At 35.9% G+C, this 14762-nt stretch overlaps 1 protein-coding gene across 2 annotated transcripts in view; it reads left to right on the top strand.

Annotated features, from left to right (window-relative positions):
• Positions 1 to 14762, top strand: part of RAB3C (RAB3C, member RAS oncogene family) — a 117385-nt gene that overhangs the window by 6791 nt on the left and 95832 nt on the right. Inside the window, exons 2-3 of one of the 2 annotated variants that reach the window (XM_062513194.1) lie at positions 2175 to 2195; positions 3038 to 3265. In XM_062513194.1, coding sequence (XP_062369178.1) covers positions 2175 to 2195; positions 3038 to 3265 — 249 coding nt within the window. The remainder of the gene's footprint in view (positions 1 to 2174; positions 2196 to 3037; positions 3266 to 14762) is intronic. The other variant, XM_062513195.1, reaches the window with a different exon arrangement.

Below are 14762 nucleotides of genomic sequence, written 5' to 3'. Positions count from 1 at the left end.
TTCTGTGGGTAAAGTCTGTATTTAAAACTATCCACAGGAAACACATTGTTACTTAGGAAGGCTACACAATGTACCTGGTCTAGCAGGACTATTATTAGAATCCAGGTCTCCTGATTTCTCTGTTCACTGAATCATACTGTTTTTGAAGTGTTAGGCATTGAAGTACATGGGGATGAGTTGGATGCTTCATAGGACTCAGGGCAGCAAATGGATGAAAGCTTAAACTTATTTTTTTAAATCTTAAGCTGGTTGAAGAAGCTATATGAAAAGCTTCCTAGGAGATAAAATCAGGAAAGAATATGATATTCTCCCTTGCTACAAGGGGTAACTTCTGCTTTCAGCTGCAGCACAACAGAGGGGAGCCAGAAGGGCTGTCAAACAGGCTGCTGTAGCAACACATGGTGGTCACACATCTAGCATCCATACCCACTTCAGTCTTTGGTCTGATAGATCTCATTGATCTCTTGTTACAAACTCTATGCAACATCAGCATGCCCTCTGTTATTCTGCTTTATAGCGACTTGTGAGCAGACTTGTTTAATCAATATTTGATTTCCTTTTTCCTGTGTTCTAAGCAAAATACCCCAAAACAGTTATACAGTACAGGACAGTAATGGAAGTTTCTGTCTTTTCTATAGAAATAATAAAGCTGAAAGGTTAGTAATGTGTATGCTTGACAATATTCAGGTTTTTATTCTAAAGCTTCTTTATTGCACACCTGTGGAAGAAGTTAATAAATATTAAGGACAATCCAAACACTCAGGTTAGTAGTGTGTGGGTACCCATTACTACATTTAATGAATAAGGTAATTCTGAAATCGAATTCTGAAATCAAACATTCCCTTCTGTGTAATTTAGGAAATATGAATCTGACATTGAATTTTCTATTAAAAACTTGCTAATTTCAATGTCTCCTACAAAGCTTTTTGTCCCCACTCCTATATGCCTCTTCAGTAGCCCAGAGAAGCTGGCGTAATGCTGTTAATACTGTGAGATAGTAGAATTATCTGAAACAATTATACAGTAACTGAAATTTTGGTGAGAGTGTGGGTTAGTGCACAGTTGTCGCCTTGGTTCCCGTTGTCCTTTCTGATTGTCCAAATGCATTCTGAGATGCCTAAATTAGAAAGCTGCTTTTCTACAAGCCTTTATGTTAGGTTATGGTGTCTGTCTCTGTTAAATCAGCTTGCAAAAGTGTTGTTCCTAGAATAATAATATTCAAAAAGATTCCACAGACACTCAAAATACTTGATAATTTTTCATAAAAATCAATCTGAAACACTCCTAGTTGTTTTTGTTTTGTTTTTTTTTTCTTTTTTTTTTTTTTTTTTTTGAGCAGGCTAGGTAGAACTTTGGTCATTTTCATGAAAGCCTAAGGTGTACTTTTTATAAATGGAATCAATGGTCTTTGAAGTTCCTAGAGCAAAATAAGTTGCTCTTTGACTATTCAGTGATCTGTACTTACTCAGGTGTTTTATATGGATTAAAAATTGTATTTTAAGGACTCAAATTTCAAAATGTTGATGTCATCCAGCAGGACCTTGACACACTTGGTGGATGGGCCACTGCAAAACTCAGCAAGGCCAAGTGCAAAGTTTTACACGTGGGTCATGGCAATCCCAGACACACCCACAGGCTGGGCAGAGGAGTGATTGAGAGCAGCCCCGTGGGGAAGGACTTGGGGGTGGTGGCTGATGAAAAACTCACCATGAGCCAGCAATGGGTGCTCCCAGCCCAGAAAGCCAAGGGAATCCTGCCTGCACCCAAAGGAGCATTGGCCAGCAGATTGAGGGAGGGGATTATGCTGCACTGCTCTGCTGAGACCCCACCTGGAACACTGCATCCAGCTCTGGAATCCCCAGCACGATGACAAGGAGTTGTAAGAGCAAGTCCAGAGGAGGAGCAGGTGGTTGGCAGGAGGACTGGAGCATCTCCCCTAGGAGGGTAGGCTGAGCAAGGTGGGGCTGTTCAGCCTGGAGAAGAGAAAGTTTTGTGGGGACCTCACAGACACCTTCCAGTGTCTGAAGGGACGTACAGGGAATCTGGAGAGGGATTCTCTGACAGGAACTGGAGTGACAGGGCAAGGAGGAATGGGTAGTGGCTGAAATGAAAGTGGCTACACACTGAAAGTGGGAGATGTAGACTAGATATTAGAAAAAAATATTTACTGTGAGGCTGATGAGACACTGGCACAGGTTGACCAGAGAGGATGTGGACACCCCCGTCCTGGTGGTGTTCAAAGCCAAGTTAAGGCCTTGAGCAACCTGGTCTAGTGGAGGTGTCCCTGGCAGCAGGTCTGGGACTAGATGATCTTTAACAACCCCTCCAAGCCTTAATATTCTATTACTCTAACTCTCACTTATGATGATGATGGTGTTGCATTACTATTGCAAATTCAAAAAACTACAGAATATACTAGTACTGGAAAAAAAATCAAGACTTTATTTCAGAGGTGTATATACTCACTATTTAATGGTATGAGAACTAAAAGCTGATAAGGGAAAAATGCTTTGAGTAAGTTTATAGGCATGGCAGAAGATATTTACAGTAAAATATATGGTTCAAGACTTCTAGTAGATTCAAAACTTGCTAAGCTTCTCTTTGGAAATACACCTACTGTATCAAAAGGAAACATTGATCTCTTATTTCTCTCTTATACTAATGAAGTGTCATTGCATTTTCACCATCTGTTCATTACATTTTCTGAAAACAAGTGTTTTTAGAGATATACTCAAGAACTGGTCGGGATTTTTAGAATTATTAGGTTTTTTTTTCTTTTGGTACCAGTCACCAGTCATTTTTACATCCTCTGTTGCTACCAGAACTACTACTAGATACAAGAATCACAAAAAATTATTAGATCTCTGTGAATTTCTTGAAGTTCACATTGAAGCATAAACATGACTAATCTTTCAAGATTATATCCTTCTTGAGCTTCATTGATACCTGGTACAGAAAACTCCAATAAAATCTAAATGTTTCCATTTCTTATGATAAAAGAGACAATAAGATGTTTCTTTTTTATTTTTAATTACAGATGGCATCCGTTCAAGATTCCAGATATGGCCAGAAAGATACATCTGACCAGAACTTTGATTACATGTTCAAACTGCTCATTATTGGCAACAGCAGTGTTGGAAAAACCTCCTTTTTGTTCCGATATGCTGATGATTCCTTTACATCTGCGTTTGTAAGCACGGTTGGGATCGATTTCAAAGTAAAAACGGTTTTCAAAAATGAAAAAAGAATTAAGCTACAGATTTGGGTAAGCTAAAAAACCAATTCTGTGAATTAAGCAAACTGTAGTAGTTTTGATAGCATTTACACAGCTGAAGGCTTTCATTGAGTGCATTAACCCTTAAATATTTAGAGAGAGAGCATAGGAATTAAATAACAATTAATTACTTCTTGTTATTAAAACTATTTCTATAGTTTTTCTGTCTTGGATATTAGAGTGCAAACAATATTTTAAGGTACTGAAGTACAGTATTTTGCTGTTCTTTGCATGGCATTAACATCAGAGTCAGACAGGCTCTGACAGTTCTTGGCTGAAAAAACTTGCAGTCAAGATGATTGAAAAAAACTCAAGAGCTCTGTGTTCCTTATGGAAGAGGAAACAGGCTCAGAGCATAGAAGAGACCTTCCTACTTTGTGAACAGTCATGTGGCAGGATGTAGGGTTAGAGACAAGACTTCAGATCACATTTTCATAGGAAAGGGTTTTGTCTTAGCACTGCATCTTTATTTGTGTTGGTGGTTCCTTCTTTTTGTTGTTTTTAGTTTGCTTTTTTTCCCACTAAATTTCTCATGCTGTTCTTAAAAGGCCTTGTCATTATCAGATTAACTCAGATTGCAGCAACTCACTTATAGCTGTCTGTGCTTTTTAGATGGAGTATTCTGTGTTGGAGCACTGTGTTGCAGTTAAGCTTACTAGTAAATCTTTTGATTGTTGCGCCTCTGAGACCTTCAATAAAATTAGTAAGGGATCTCAGAAAGCTATTCTAGTGCACAAAATCTGAAATATAGCACTATTACCCTGTCTCCTAAGTTACATCCAGAGCAGAATTGTTCTTAATAGACATTGTCTATATGTGTAACTTTTGTCTATATTATATTATACTTTGTTATTATTGTTGGTTATGCAAATAACTTCCTAAAATGAATAGTGCTTTTGCAATATCCATTTTCAATTCATTTATGAAATACAATTCATATTAGATAGAATATATAATCAAATTAATCATAGTGGGTGTGATTTTATGTTAAATATGAGTAGAAACATGGGGTTATAATACTTGCATGAAGTTATAACACCTCCCTCAAGTCAGTGACAAACTATTAGGTGGCATCATGTGATAGCTGATGTTCAGCACATATGAAATAAAATATCATTGAAAATCTCACAGTTTTGTAAACTCAGAAGACTGGAAAGCAACTTTAAAATGTATTTTGAATGACAAAATCAGAACTGAATTACTTTGCCATACACTTAAGTGAATAAATACATGGAATTATGCTGCTCTACTATTCTTGCTTGACAATAAAATGCAGAAATATGTATATAGTAATGCTGTTAAGTCACTGAAATTCCCTATCTAGACACACAATCAATCCAATCCAATTTTTTCCATTATGATTTTGTACATATTCTTCTAGGTTAATGTTCCTGTTTAATAGTGCTTTCAACAAGAAATTTTGTGTTCAACTTGAAGCCTTTTGGAGCTTGCAGATTCCATCAGAATAAGATTCTCATATGCTTACCAGTGAAGGTTACAAATTTGTTTAAAGTCAGGATGGGCAGTCAAGTAAGCAGAGTCATTATTTAATAATAAAATTCACAGCATATTATCACAGATGAATTATGAAGGGCTATCAGATTGAGGTAGGTGCTGTTCACATACTGGGATGCCCTGAAAGTCTTTTCTTTGTTTGAGGCTTTTTTTTGTTTGTTTGTTTGGAGGCAATAGTGTCTTATTCTTGAACTGTCTTCTTTCATTTTTCAAGACAGGGAGGATGGGGCTCCATCTAGTCCTTGCTGTAATATAATTTTTCAAAAGGTCAGAAAGAGCCTGCTGGGAGCATCTTTTCGTTCTGAGCCAAACATCTTCTTTCCACAGTATTTACTACTGAAATTGAAAGAAGTTCAGAGCTCAAGTGCTATGTTGATTAGAGGCCACACATTACCTTGTCATAGGACCACCATCTGTCTCTGAAATTTTGTTTCACAGCACATTATAAGTGTGACAATCTGCTATGGACATTAGAAAGACAGAATATTAAGATGTCTCTTACCTTTTAGAAGACAGGAATTGAAAAAATATTGTGCTTTACGTAAAAAGGAATTGATCCCTCTACTGAAACTATACAAAAATTTTTTAAAGAAAAGTTGTCTGTATGCAGCACATACAGATACAGGATGAAAGTCCATTAAAGGGCTTTAGGATGTTTTACAGTGTAAAATAATGAAAAGCAATATATTTTTCCTCTATTTGGTTTGAATTAGTAATATTAAAGGAAAAAGCTGAAACTAAAAGGCTATAATATTTTCTCACTTTCAAACTTACAGTGAATTTTTGAAAAATGATTTCTCACTATTAATTCAGACAAAAATGCATTATAACTAAAGTAATTAAAAGCTCAAAGGTATGTAAATCAGAAAATAAAAATAAGAACCTTTTAAATCTCTCTGTAGCTGTGGTGTTATAAAGCTTTGCATTACTTATGTGAACTGTCAATGATATAGTACAAATAACAGTTTGCAAAAGTTTAGGGACAAATTATGCACTTCTTTGGACAGTAGAATTTGTTAGCTAACATGTCATAATAAACCACAGGATAGGCAGGAAAAATAAGGAAAAACAAAGTCCAGACACTGGCTCTTAGAAGAAAGTATAAAATTTGCAAAGACAGGTCAACCTATCTAACTGACAATTTATCCACACCTCATCTCTGGCTCATTTTTAAAATTTACTTAATCAGAAATCTCAGTGATTTCAATCTGATTTCAGTACAAATTTTGTCTGAGGAATGAAGTATCAAGTTTTCCCTCTGTGATCTGTTTATTGCACAGAAGAGTTACAACTGCATTCATACAGCTATATCTGTAGCAATTTGGTGCAAATATCAAATAAGAACACTCCACTGCCTTTTGCTGCTTTGATGGCTTTTCCCTGGGACTAGCGTAGACTTCAAGGACTAGGTGCAATAATCACATAGAAATATATCCTCCTAGAAAAGACAGGATAAGAGCTGCTTGTGTCAGCATACCCTTCTCAGAAGTGTCTGTGACAATTTCATTTGATACCCAAAATGTTGCTTCCTTCACAACAATAGCTTCTATAAATCATGAAAGGGCTTAGGGACTAAGTGAGGACTATGTTTTACAAGCTGACAGAGAAAATGAAATGTCGTCATTCAATAACTAAAACTATTGTAACTGTTAAAAAAAAAATCTATAAATATTAGGCACCTGATTTTTCTCCACAAGCTTCCTAACAGTCCTTTAGCAATAAATAGAATTCAGATTAAAAAAAAAAAAAAGGGGGTGTGTGCGTGTGGTAGAATGACCTGTAGGAGTACCAATACACATGAGAGTGCCTTGATATTGAAGTCTTTGGGGGGTATCCTGCAGTAACTTAAACGTGTGGAGGCAGTGCACTATTGCAGAAACACCCTGAAACACTGACTGGGGCTATAAGAATCAGCTCCAGAATCACTAAATACACTGTTTCAGTAGAGAGATAGTGAAAGCTGAAGCAATAAAAGTGGAGACAGGAGTAGCATGTGGAGAAAGAGGATAGCAAATGTAACAAGTGTTTCATTGCAGGATTTTCAGGTTCTGACTTTGTCACATCTGTTTCCTCTGAGTGTTTTTAATAGGCACTGCAAACTGTATTTCATTATTCCTTTCTCAGCTGCTGGTGACCATGTGTACCTGGTACTTTGAATATACGATTTCTTTAGATGAGGATAGTAAATCTAATATTGAATATGAACCTTCCTCATCAAAACATGCAAATCAAATATGTATACTGTAATACATCAGACAAAGTCATTCAAAGACAGTAATGTAGAATTATAGAATGTGCTGAATTAGAAAGTACCCATCAGGATCAAGTCCAGCTCCTGGTCCTGCACAGGACACCCCAAGAGTTATACCATGTGTCTGAGAGCATTGTCCAAATGGTGGTGTGACCACTTCCATGGGGAAACTCTTCTGGTGCTGGAATTTGAGATTTCTCTGAATTCAGATGTATTAGTAAATGATCTCCTTTGGCACTGGTATTCAGCTGGTATGGAATAGTTTTTGTCCATATGTCTCTGAAAGAGAATGGGCACATCCAAATTTTGTGTTGGGAGTGGTCTCTCTCCTTTGCTAAGTCCTGGACTCTACCCAGGAACTGTTAGTGCTTGCAAGCCTGGATCTAAACATGCTGGCAGTTTCACAGCATAGACAAGTTTCATAGCCTTGAAATACTACTTGTTACAACTTAATTGCTGTTACAGACATGGCCTGAAAGGGCAGCAATTCCAGGCAGACATGAACTATTTAGTTTCTTCTCTTTTGCTTATTTCTACACAATATAAATCATTGAAGAGCCTGAAAGTTTTGGTGTAGGATCCTATTTTCATACTGCAATATTATTTCATATGATGCTTCTTACATATTCATTGAGAGTACTTCCATTTATGTGCAAGTCATATTTGATAGGTTTTATTTCTTGGAAATAGTTGTGAAATTTATTAATCATTATTTTTGCTTATTTGTTTTTTGCCCTTATTTGTCATGGCATCTGGAGATGTCAACGACAAATACTGAATAGTTGCACAGTCAAAGGAAAGCCTGCTATATTACAGAGAGAACTACTGTATTCAGATCTATCAGAGAATCACCAGGAGTTTTTAATCTTTGTATAGCTTTAAAGGAGTCTTAGTTAATTTCAGAAGTTGTATATTTCCTGAATTTAGGGATTATTAGTGCTTTCTTTACCTTGTCCTGTTTATTCTGTATTCTGTTTCCTTTACTTGTTTTTCTGTTTATATTAAAGTTGCACCCATGGATCCAATTCAGCTACGAATTTCCATCATCTTAGATAGGTAGTCTAGAAAGAAATTGTTGAAAAGTTAACTTTCAGCCATTCAAGTGGTAATGAACTGTAGGAAGGGGAGATACTGCTTACCTAAAAGGAGAGAAGAGAGTTTTTCTTTTCTCTAAACTTTAGTACATACTGGTAATTTAAATAATCTATATAGTGTATAAAAATAGAATTTAGTATAGCTTAAATGTTAAAGGCATCAGAGCAGAGGGAAATATATGCAGGGACTGGAAAGATAATATGTCACCTGCTATTTGAACTTTGGCTGCTATTGCTCATACTGTGAAGTAGGATGTGAGAGAAAGCACCAAGAATCTGAGTGAAAATGAGACCAAGAGTTTATGAATTAGTGCACCATAAATTGTGTGAAAAATGAGATAATACATATGATGATTAGTATTTCTTTGCACACTACAAAACACTACAAAATCACACTACAAAAGTGCTAAAAGATGTGACACTATAGTCCTTTGCTGGAAAACCCAGAACTGTACTTATTAATTTTTTTTTTTTGCAAGAAATGCTGCCTTGGGAAGTATTGAATATATAAAAAATATAGATGCATTCATTATAAACAATACATATCTTGTAAAACTAACTGCATTTCTTGTATGGAACCAGGGTTCAATGTTCAGTACCAAAGACCCTGGCAATGTAAAAGCTATGTTCAATTTGACTTCAGTGCAAAGAGCACATGCTGTACGCTATGTGGGACAGGCCATGTCGGCTAGTGATTGTACATTTAAAAATTCATATGCTATTTGTTTAAAATACAGGACTAGCTGTTCAAATATTTATGAGATATTACAATTTTATTGCTGTTAAGAAGTGCCTGTCTTGAGGGTTTTAAACACTGTCTTTAAACCTAACCCAAATAAAAGGATGGTAACTATAAGTTCAGCACCCTGTCTAGACAGCCCTGTGTCTTGATGCTGCATGCTTGCTCTAAAACACACACTACAGTGTTTGCAAATACCTGGTCTCAAATAGTTTGGAGAGGAAATGTGAGGTAAATGTCTGTTCTGCAACTGCAACCAAGATTAAGTTCCACTATATTTCTCAATATTCCAACAGTTTTTTGAAAGTCTTCTGTAGAGTCTTGGGTCAAGGATTTCACTCTTTTACAAAGACCTGTGCTTTACAGAACCCTCCAATGCTAACTTCACATTGCTGGACTTTAAATATTCTTTGACAAAAATTCCTGTTTTAGCAAAATGGTATATCTGTATTCAAAGACATTTATTATTTGGAAAAAAAGGTGTCATTTAACATAACTGAGATTCCAAATAAGGCTTATCTCACTGTTTAAGTTGAAGCCTATGTGGCAATCCTTTAAAGAAACTTAGCTAGAGTAAGATGTTTTCCAGAACTCTTTTATACAGTGTGTCTTAGGCAGTTTTCTTCATTGGACTTCAGGGAAACACATCCTGCCATGTTTTAGGCCAACAAATCACCAAACTGCCACATTTCATGTAATTGCAGCTCCCCCTAATCTGTGATCAGACTGGCTTCTGGTATAATATATTTTCAGCTGCCTTTGCCTTCCACATAATTATCTATGAGTCACCAGCTTGTGACTGTCAGGAAGAATATAACAGTGGAAGAACTGTCATGACCCAGCACTTGCACACATGCAAATATCATATAAATGTTATATATGTTATATATAACATATATTTTAGCCTCCCTAAAATCTGGTGATAAAAAATGAAAGAGAAGATAGAAGAGTGTTTTATAGATGTGTATCTGAATATCAAGATTTTTGTTTTGTTTTGTTTTGTTTTTTCAAGAGAGGAGACAGGGTGGAAAAGAAATAATAGAGGGAATGATTTTGCTGAGACAGGGATCTGGATCACAGTTACATTGGAGTAAATTTAAAAATAAATAAGCTATTTTAATTGCACAAGCTCAATAGAATTCAGAGAAGTCTGACACTATACTTTAAACTGTCAATATAACTTCTACTTATCACATTATCAATTTAATAAGCAAAACTAAGCCTATTTCTAAAATGAAATTAATGTTTACAGCACTCCTAAAAATGAAATCAACTGTGCTGTGAGGTCCCATGAACCACTTTAGAAGCAAATTTATAACATCTATACAGCTGCAGTGAATCTACAAAGAAAAAAATAAAGAAAAACCCTTACATGCTCTTTGCTGAATTATAGTAAGATTAATGTTGTAGATTAGAGCAAAACGTTGCCCTCTTGCTGTGCTGTTGTTGCTTTGAAATCACAGGACTAGAGCCTTGGACAGGAGCCATAATGTAAATACCATGAAAATTGGAATGCAGAGATAGTATTTAAAGCTCACTTTTGCCCTCTCCTGCTGCTCAGTGCAAGCTGTTTCCCTGTGCTATGTTAGAACATCTTGAAGTTGTTCTGAAATCATTCTGGGTTGAAAGGGGCACAAGTTACTGAGGGAGGATATGGGAGTCACACAAAAAGAACTCATTTTTATTTAATGCTAGTCAATTTTGCATTTTGTTCAGGTAGTAAGCTTAGGTGCATTTTGTTGAGAGCACAGAGCACAGAGCCATCAGGGTCTCTGTGTCACATAAGGATGTAGCATCTTTTGCTACACATATAATGGGCAATTAATGCAGATTTTACATGTGAAATTATGATATCAAACAAAACAGCATCTCTGGAGAATTTAGCTCTGTATTCACATTGCTATATTGGTTGCAATTATTTTTTTTTTCTGGTAGAGAAACTGCTTTTTCCACTTTCTTTGTTATGTAGTTGAAGGCTAATCTCCTTCAATCTTTCCTGAATAAACATACTGTTCTGTTTTAATCGTCTTGGTATTTTTGGTTTAACCCAGTTTGTTTTATTACTCACTCTTCATAAACAAATTCCTCACTTTTTACCTGTTATGACTTTATTTATTAATTAATTGCAGTTTGGGAAATACAGAGGATTTTACTTCTATGAATTCAGTCAGTAACTCTGATGGAAGTTGTCAGTGCTGTAATTTGCTGACTGGTTTACTCTAAAATTAGTATGCTATCTATCTATCTATCTATCTGTCTGTCTGTCTATTTATCTATCATCTATCATGGTAGCTATATATATATAGAGAGAGAGAAAAAGGTCTTTTCTGGACATCAGGTTATTATTTATGTGTATTCATAAAAAGGAAAAGGGATTTGGGTGGGTCTGCCAAAAATCAATTTTTCTCTCGTGACAGCAGAAATGATACTCAGTAGGCACTGTTGCCCCATACAGATTAGTTACTATTGACTTTGGTTTATTTTATTTGGAAATAAAGCCCACTCTGCAAAAAAAAAAAAAAAAATAAACTCTCATAGGGGTTTCTGGTTATCCTTTATAGATAGTTTGATTTGTGATGCTGGCTACCAAGGCTTATGCTTATTCATCTTAATGAAGCATTCCAGAATGAGCTGAGCTAAATAAAACACCTGGATATGTAATGTCTCAGAATTCTATATTCACCTAAAATGAGGGCATATAATTTCTGCAATGTCCTGAAATCTTTTGGGACTTCTTTTTCTGATTTCTTCTCCAAAATTTATTCAAAGTCTAGTCATCTAACAAGACTTCTTAACAGCCATTAATGCGATTTACTTCAGGTGCAATTTCTTTGGAGAATTCTGTGATTAGGATTTTTAGATTTTAGTGGATATGATCACACTCATATAATATAGCATCACATATGCTAACTGTGAACTAAAAAGGTGGGAGCTGAATTGTGAGAGCATCTTAGCTGGCTGAGTGTAAACATAAGATTCTTTAACTGTATGAACAAAAGGAATCAAGGTAAATTCCTGGAGAGCACTGGCTTCAGTACTGGAAAGAAGAGTGGATGAGGAACTAATGACAAGCTGTTTTGACAGGAGAGGACATCAGACTTAAAATGCATTGTGTAAAGGTTTTAGGGCTCAAATAGTTAGTAAACTTAATGCGTTGTACGTATATGCTAATAATGATTGTTAATGATGGGAAGTTGGAACTTGTATAGAAGAGGATCCATACATCATTCTTAAAACCCCTACTAGCTTTCAAGTTTCAGGTAATAGAAGTGGAATTTAATTTAACAATATCAAATTGGGCACTTCTGGAACAAGAATAATAAAGTACTTTTTAAAGTATAAGTTGTTTAGTTAACAACTGCTGAATAAAGACATGATCTGGGTATATGAGAAAACAAAGGGATTCCTACTAACCATCCAAGGGAAAACAGTTAATATGGCTTTCGCTTGTGCCTGGTGAAGTCTTTCCAGGGGAAATAGGACTATTTCATTATCTATTGCACTGAAGGTACTTCATATGGAGAAAGAAGTTCAAACTGACAACAGGTAAAGAAAAAACCCCATTGTACTACATAGAGGAACTAAGGAAATAGAAGGAGACAATGTAAATTTTTTACTCCAGGAAACAAAGGCAAGACTAGTACTTTAGTTTTTTATAAAGCTTGTGGTTTGGTTTAGCTTGCTTTAGTTTGGTTTGGTTTGCTTTGCTTTGGGTTTTTTCCACAAACACACTTAATTTTGTCAAAAATCTACAATCCTCCACTGAGAAAGTTTAGATGAGAAAAAAAGAACGTGTAAGCAAGCCCATTACTTATTATGTCAATGTGCTAAAGAAACCTGGAACAAGTGAACAGGATATGCACTGATCATCTGTATAACAAATAGAGTCATTCATTATTTGATTTGGAAAGCTTCTGTGGATTTGGGCTGACAAGTAGCGCTTTAACCTTTCTGAATGCTCACAATTGCTTCCTCAATTGTATGCTGATATGATATTTTGAATATGGTGGTAGTCTTGTATAGAGTACCTAAAGGACTCAGGTATTTGTCTTGCTTCTCTTGTTTCTTGAGACAACATTTTTTCTGCTCTTATTTAGATCAACTCCCTTTCAGAATGTCCATCTGTCAGATACTAACAATGCTTTCTTTTCATAGCACTCTGCTTCTGGCAGATAAATTTATTGAGCGGTTCAAAATAGTTTCAGTAGCTAGCTACAACCCATAAGGTAGAGCTGGTGGCATTTAGTAGAATCACCACAGAAGCAAAAGTGATCAATAAGAAATCAGTTTGGTCTTTGTACATGATGTGTCTGGTAGACAAAGAAGTTCACTAAACAGCTACTGAGTGTAAACATGTCTGTTGCCATGATGCAGGTAGTATGGAACCTATCGAGGCAGAAAGATATTAACAATATCATACAGTGGCAAGGGGGGTTATGGTGTCTTTGGCTGGGATATAGAAATGCTGGGATGGTAGCCAGTATTGTGCTAATTAGAGGAGAAGAAAGAAAACCAAAAGAAAGATGTGATGGAAACATACATAAGGACTCCTGTGAAAATGAATGTCAAACCTGAGGCAAGACTGTAATTAGGAGCCTGAGGGATGAAAAGACCTTACAGAAAATCAGATAGTCCAGAACAAATGCCTCTATGCTGAAGATTATGAATGCCATTATAATTGTGCAGAAACAGGAACCTTAAAGCTAAGTGGAAGAAGCAATGATAGAAGATGGCATTTGTACATAGAAGAAGCAATGATAGGAGGCATTTGTACATAATGCTCTTAATTGGACTTCAGCTCTGGAGATTAAACTTACATGTATTTAGTGGTAATTATTTTTTCTTGCTCTAATTGGAAGGCTAAGGCACTCTAAAGAAATAACGTGTTTTAAACCAGCCATAATAACAGCCAGTCTGCATGAGAAGAGTAAGCCTGTGATTTTAAATGGATAGAAAGAAGAAAACCTGGAATTCTTCATAAATCTTGTCAGTCCTATACACGTAGATAAGCTATGGCAGTTCTTGGTAAAAGTTTATGTGAATTAAGTCTGGGCAAACTCATGTTAAGAGATACTCACTGAGAGTTTTTTTAGACACAGAAACTACTTCTAGCTCAGGAAACCAGAGAGCTGTGTGTGGTTGGAGATTGGAGGCATATTAAAAAGGACTATCATATATGTCCACCTTGTTGCAATTTTCCCAAAATATTTAATAAACACTATTAGAGAGGATTCCAACTAGCTATAATGTTTTTTATTTGACCCATCAAGACCGGCTATACATACAGGTGTATTATCTACAAAAAAAATCAGTTCTTTGCCTTCTCCCAGGAAAAGCTCTGCTTTTTATGAAGATGTATTTTTTATCTAGACAAGTGCAAGATAATTCAGTCATGGCCATTTTAGTGCTCAGGGCACTATTATATACAAATGAGTCTAATACTTTGAAAATTATGGGATCCAGGGAAATAGGAAATTTGCCTGCCTGTCCCTTACAACAAGGATTTTTACGAGCTGTGTGGTAGTAGTTCACAAGTGATCACAGAAGAGGTTGAAAGTAAGGCAGGGCAGGACTGCTGTCTTCTTATTTCACTGTGGTGAATGATGTGGAATCAGGAACTGGATGGATTCCAGAAAATCTTCTGCTAATACCTGTGCTTTGATTTCCATTTTAAAATATTGCTAAGAGCTAGAGTTTTTATTTTGTAGTGTCTGATAAATTACATACTAGCTTTCTTTTGCTAAATTATATTTTTTTCCTTCTTTTGAAATGTCAGATATTGCAGACTATTTCTATCTGAATTCCTTTAGAAATTCTTGGCTCCATTGCAGTGGTTCTTAGCCATTCCAGTTTGGGAAAGTGGTGTCCTGTAGGACAATCAGACAGGGT

Source organism: Cinclus cinclus, chromosome Z, assembly GCF_963662255.1.
Source record: "Cinclus cinclus chromosome Z, bCinCin1.1, whole genome shotgun sequence".
Classification (NCBI taxonomy): Eukaryota; Metazoa; Chordata; class Aves; order Passeriformes; family Cinclidae; genus Cinclus; species Cinclus cinclus.
The sequence above is the reverse complement of the archived record's forward strand: the minus strand, read 5'-3'. Positions and strand labels throughout refer to the sequence as shown.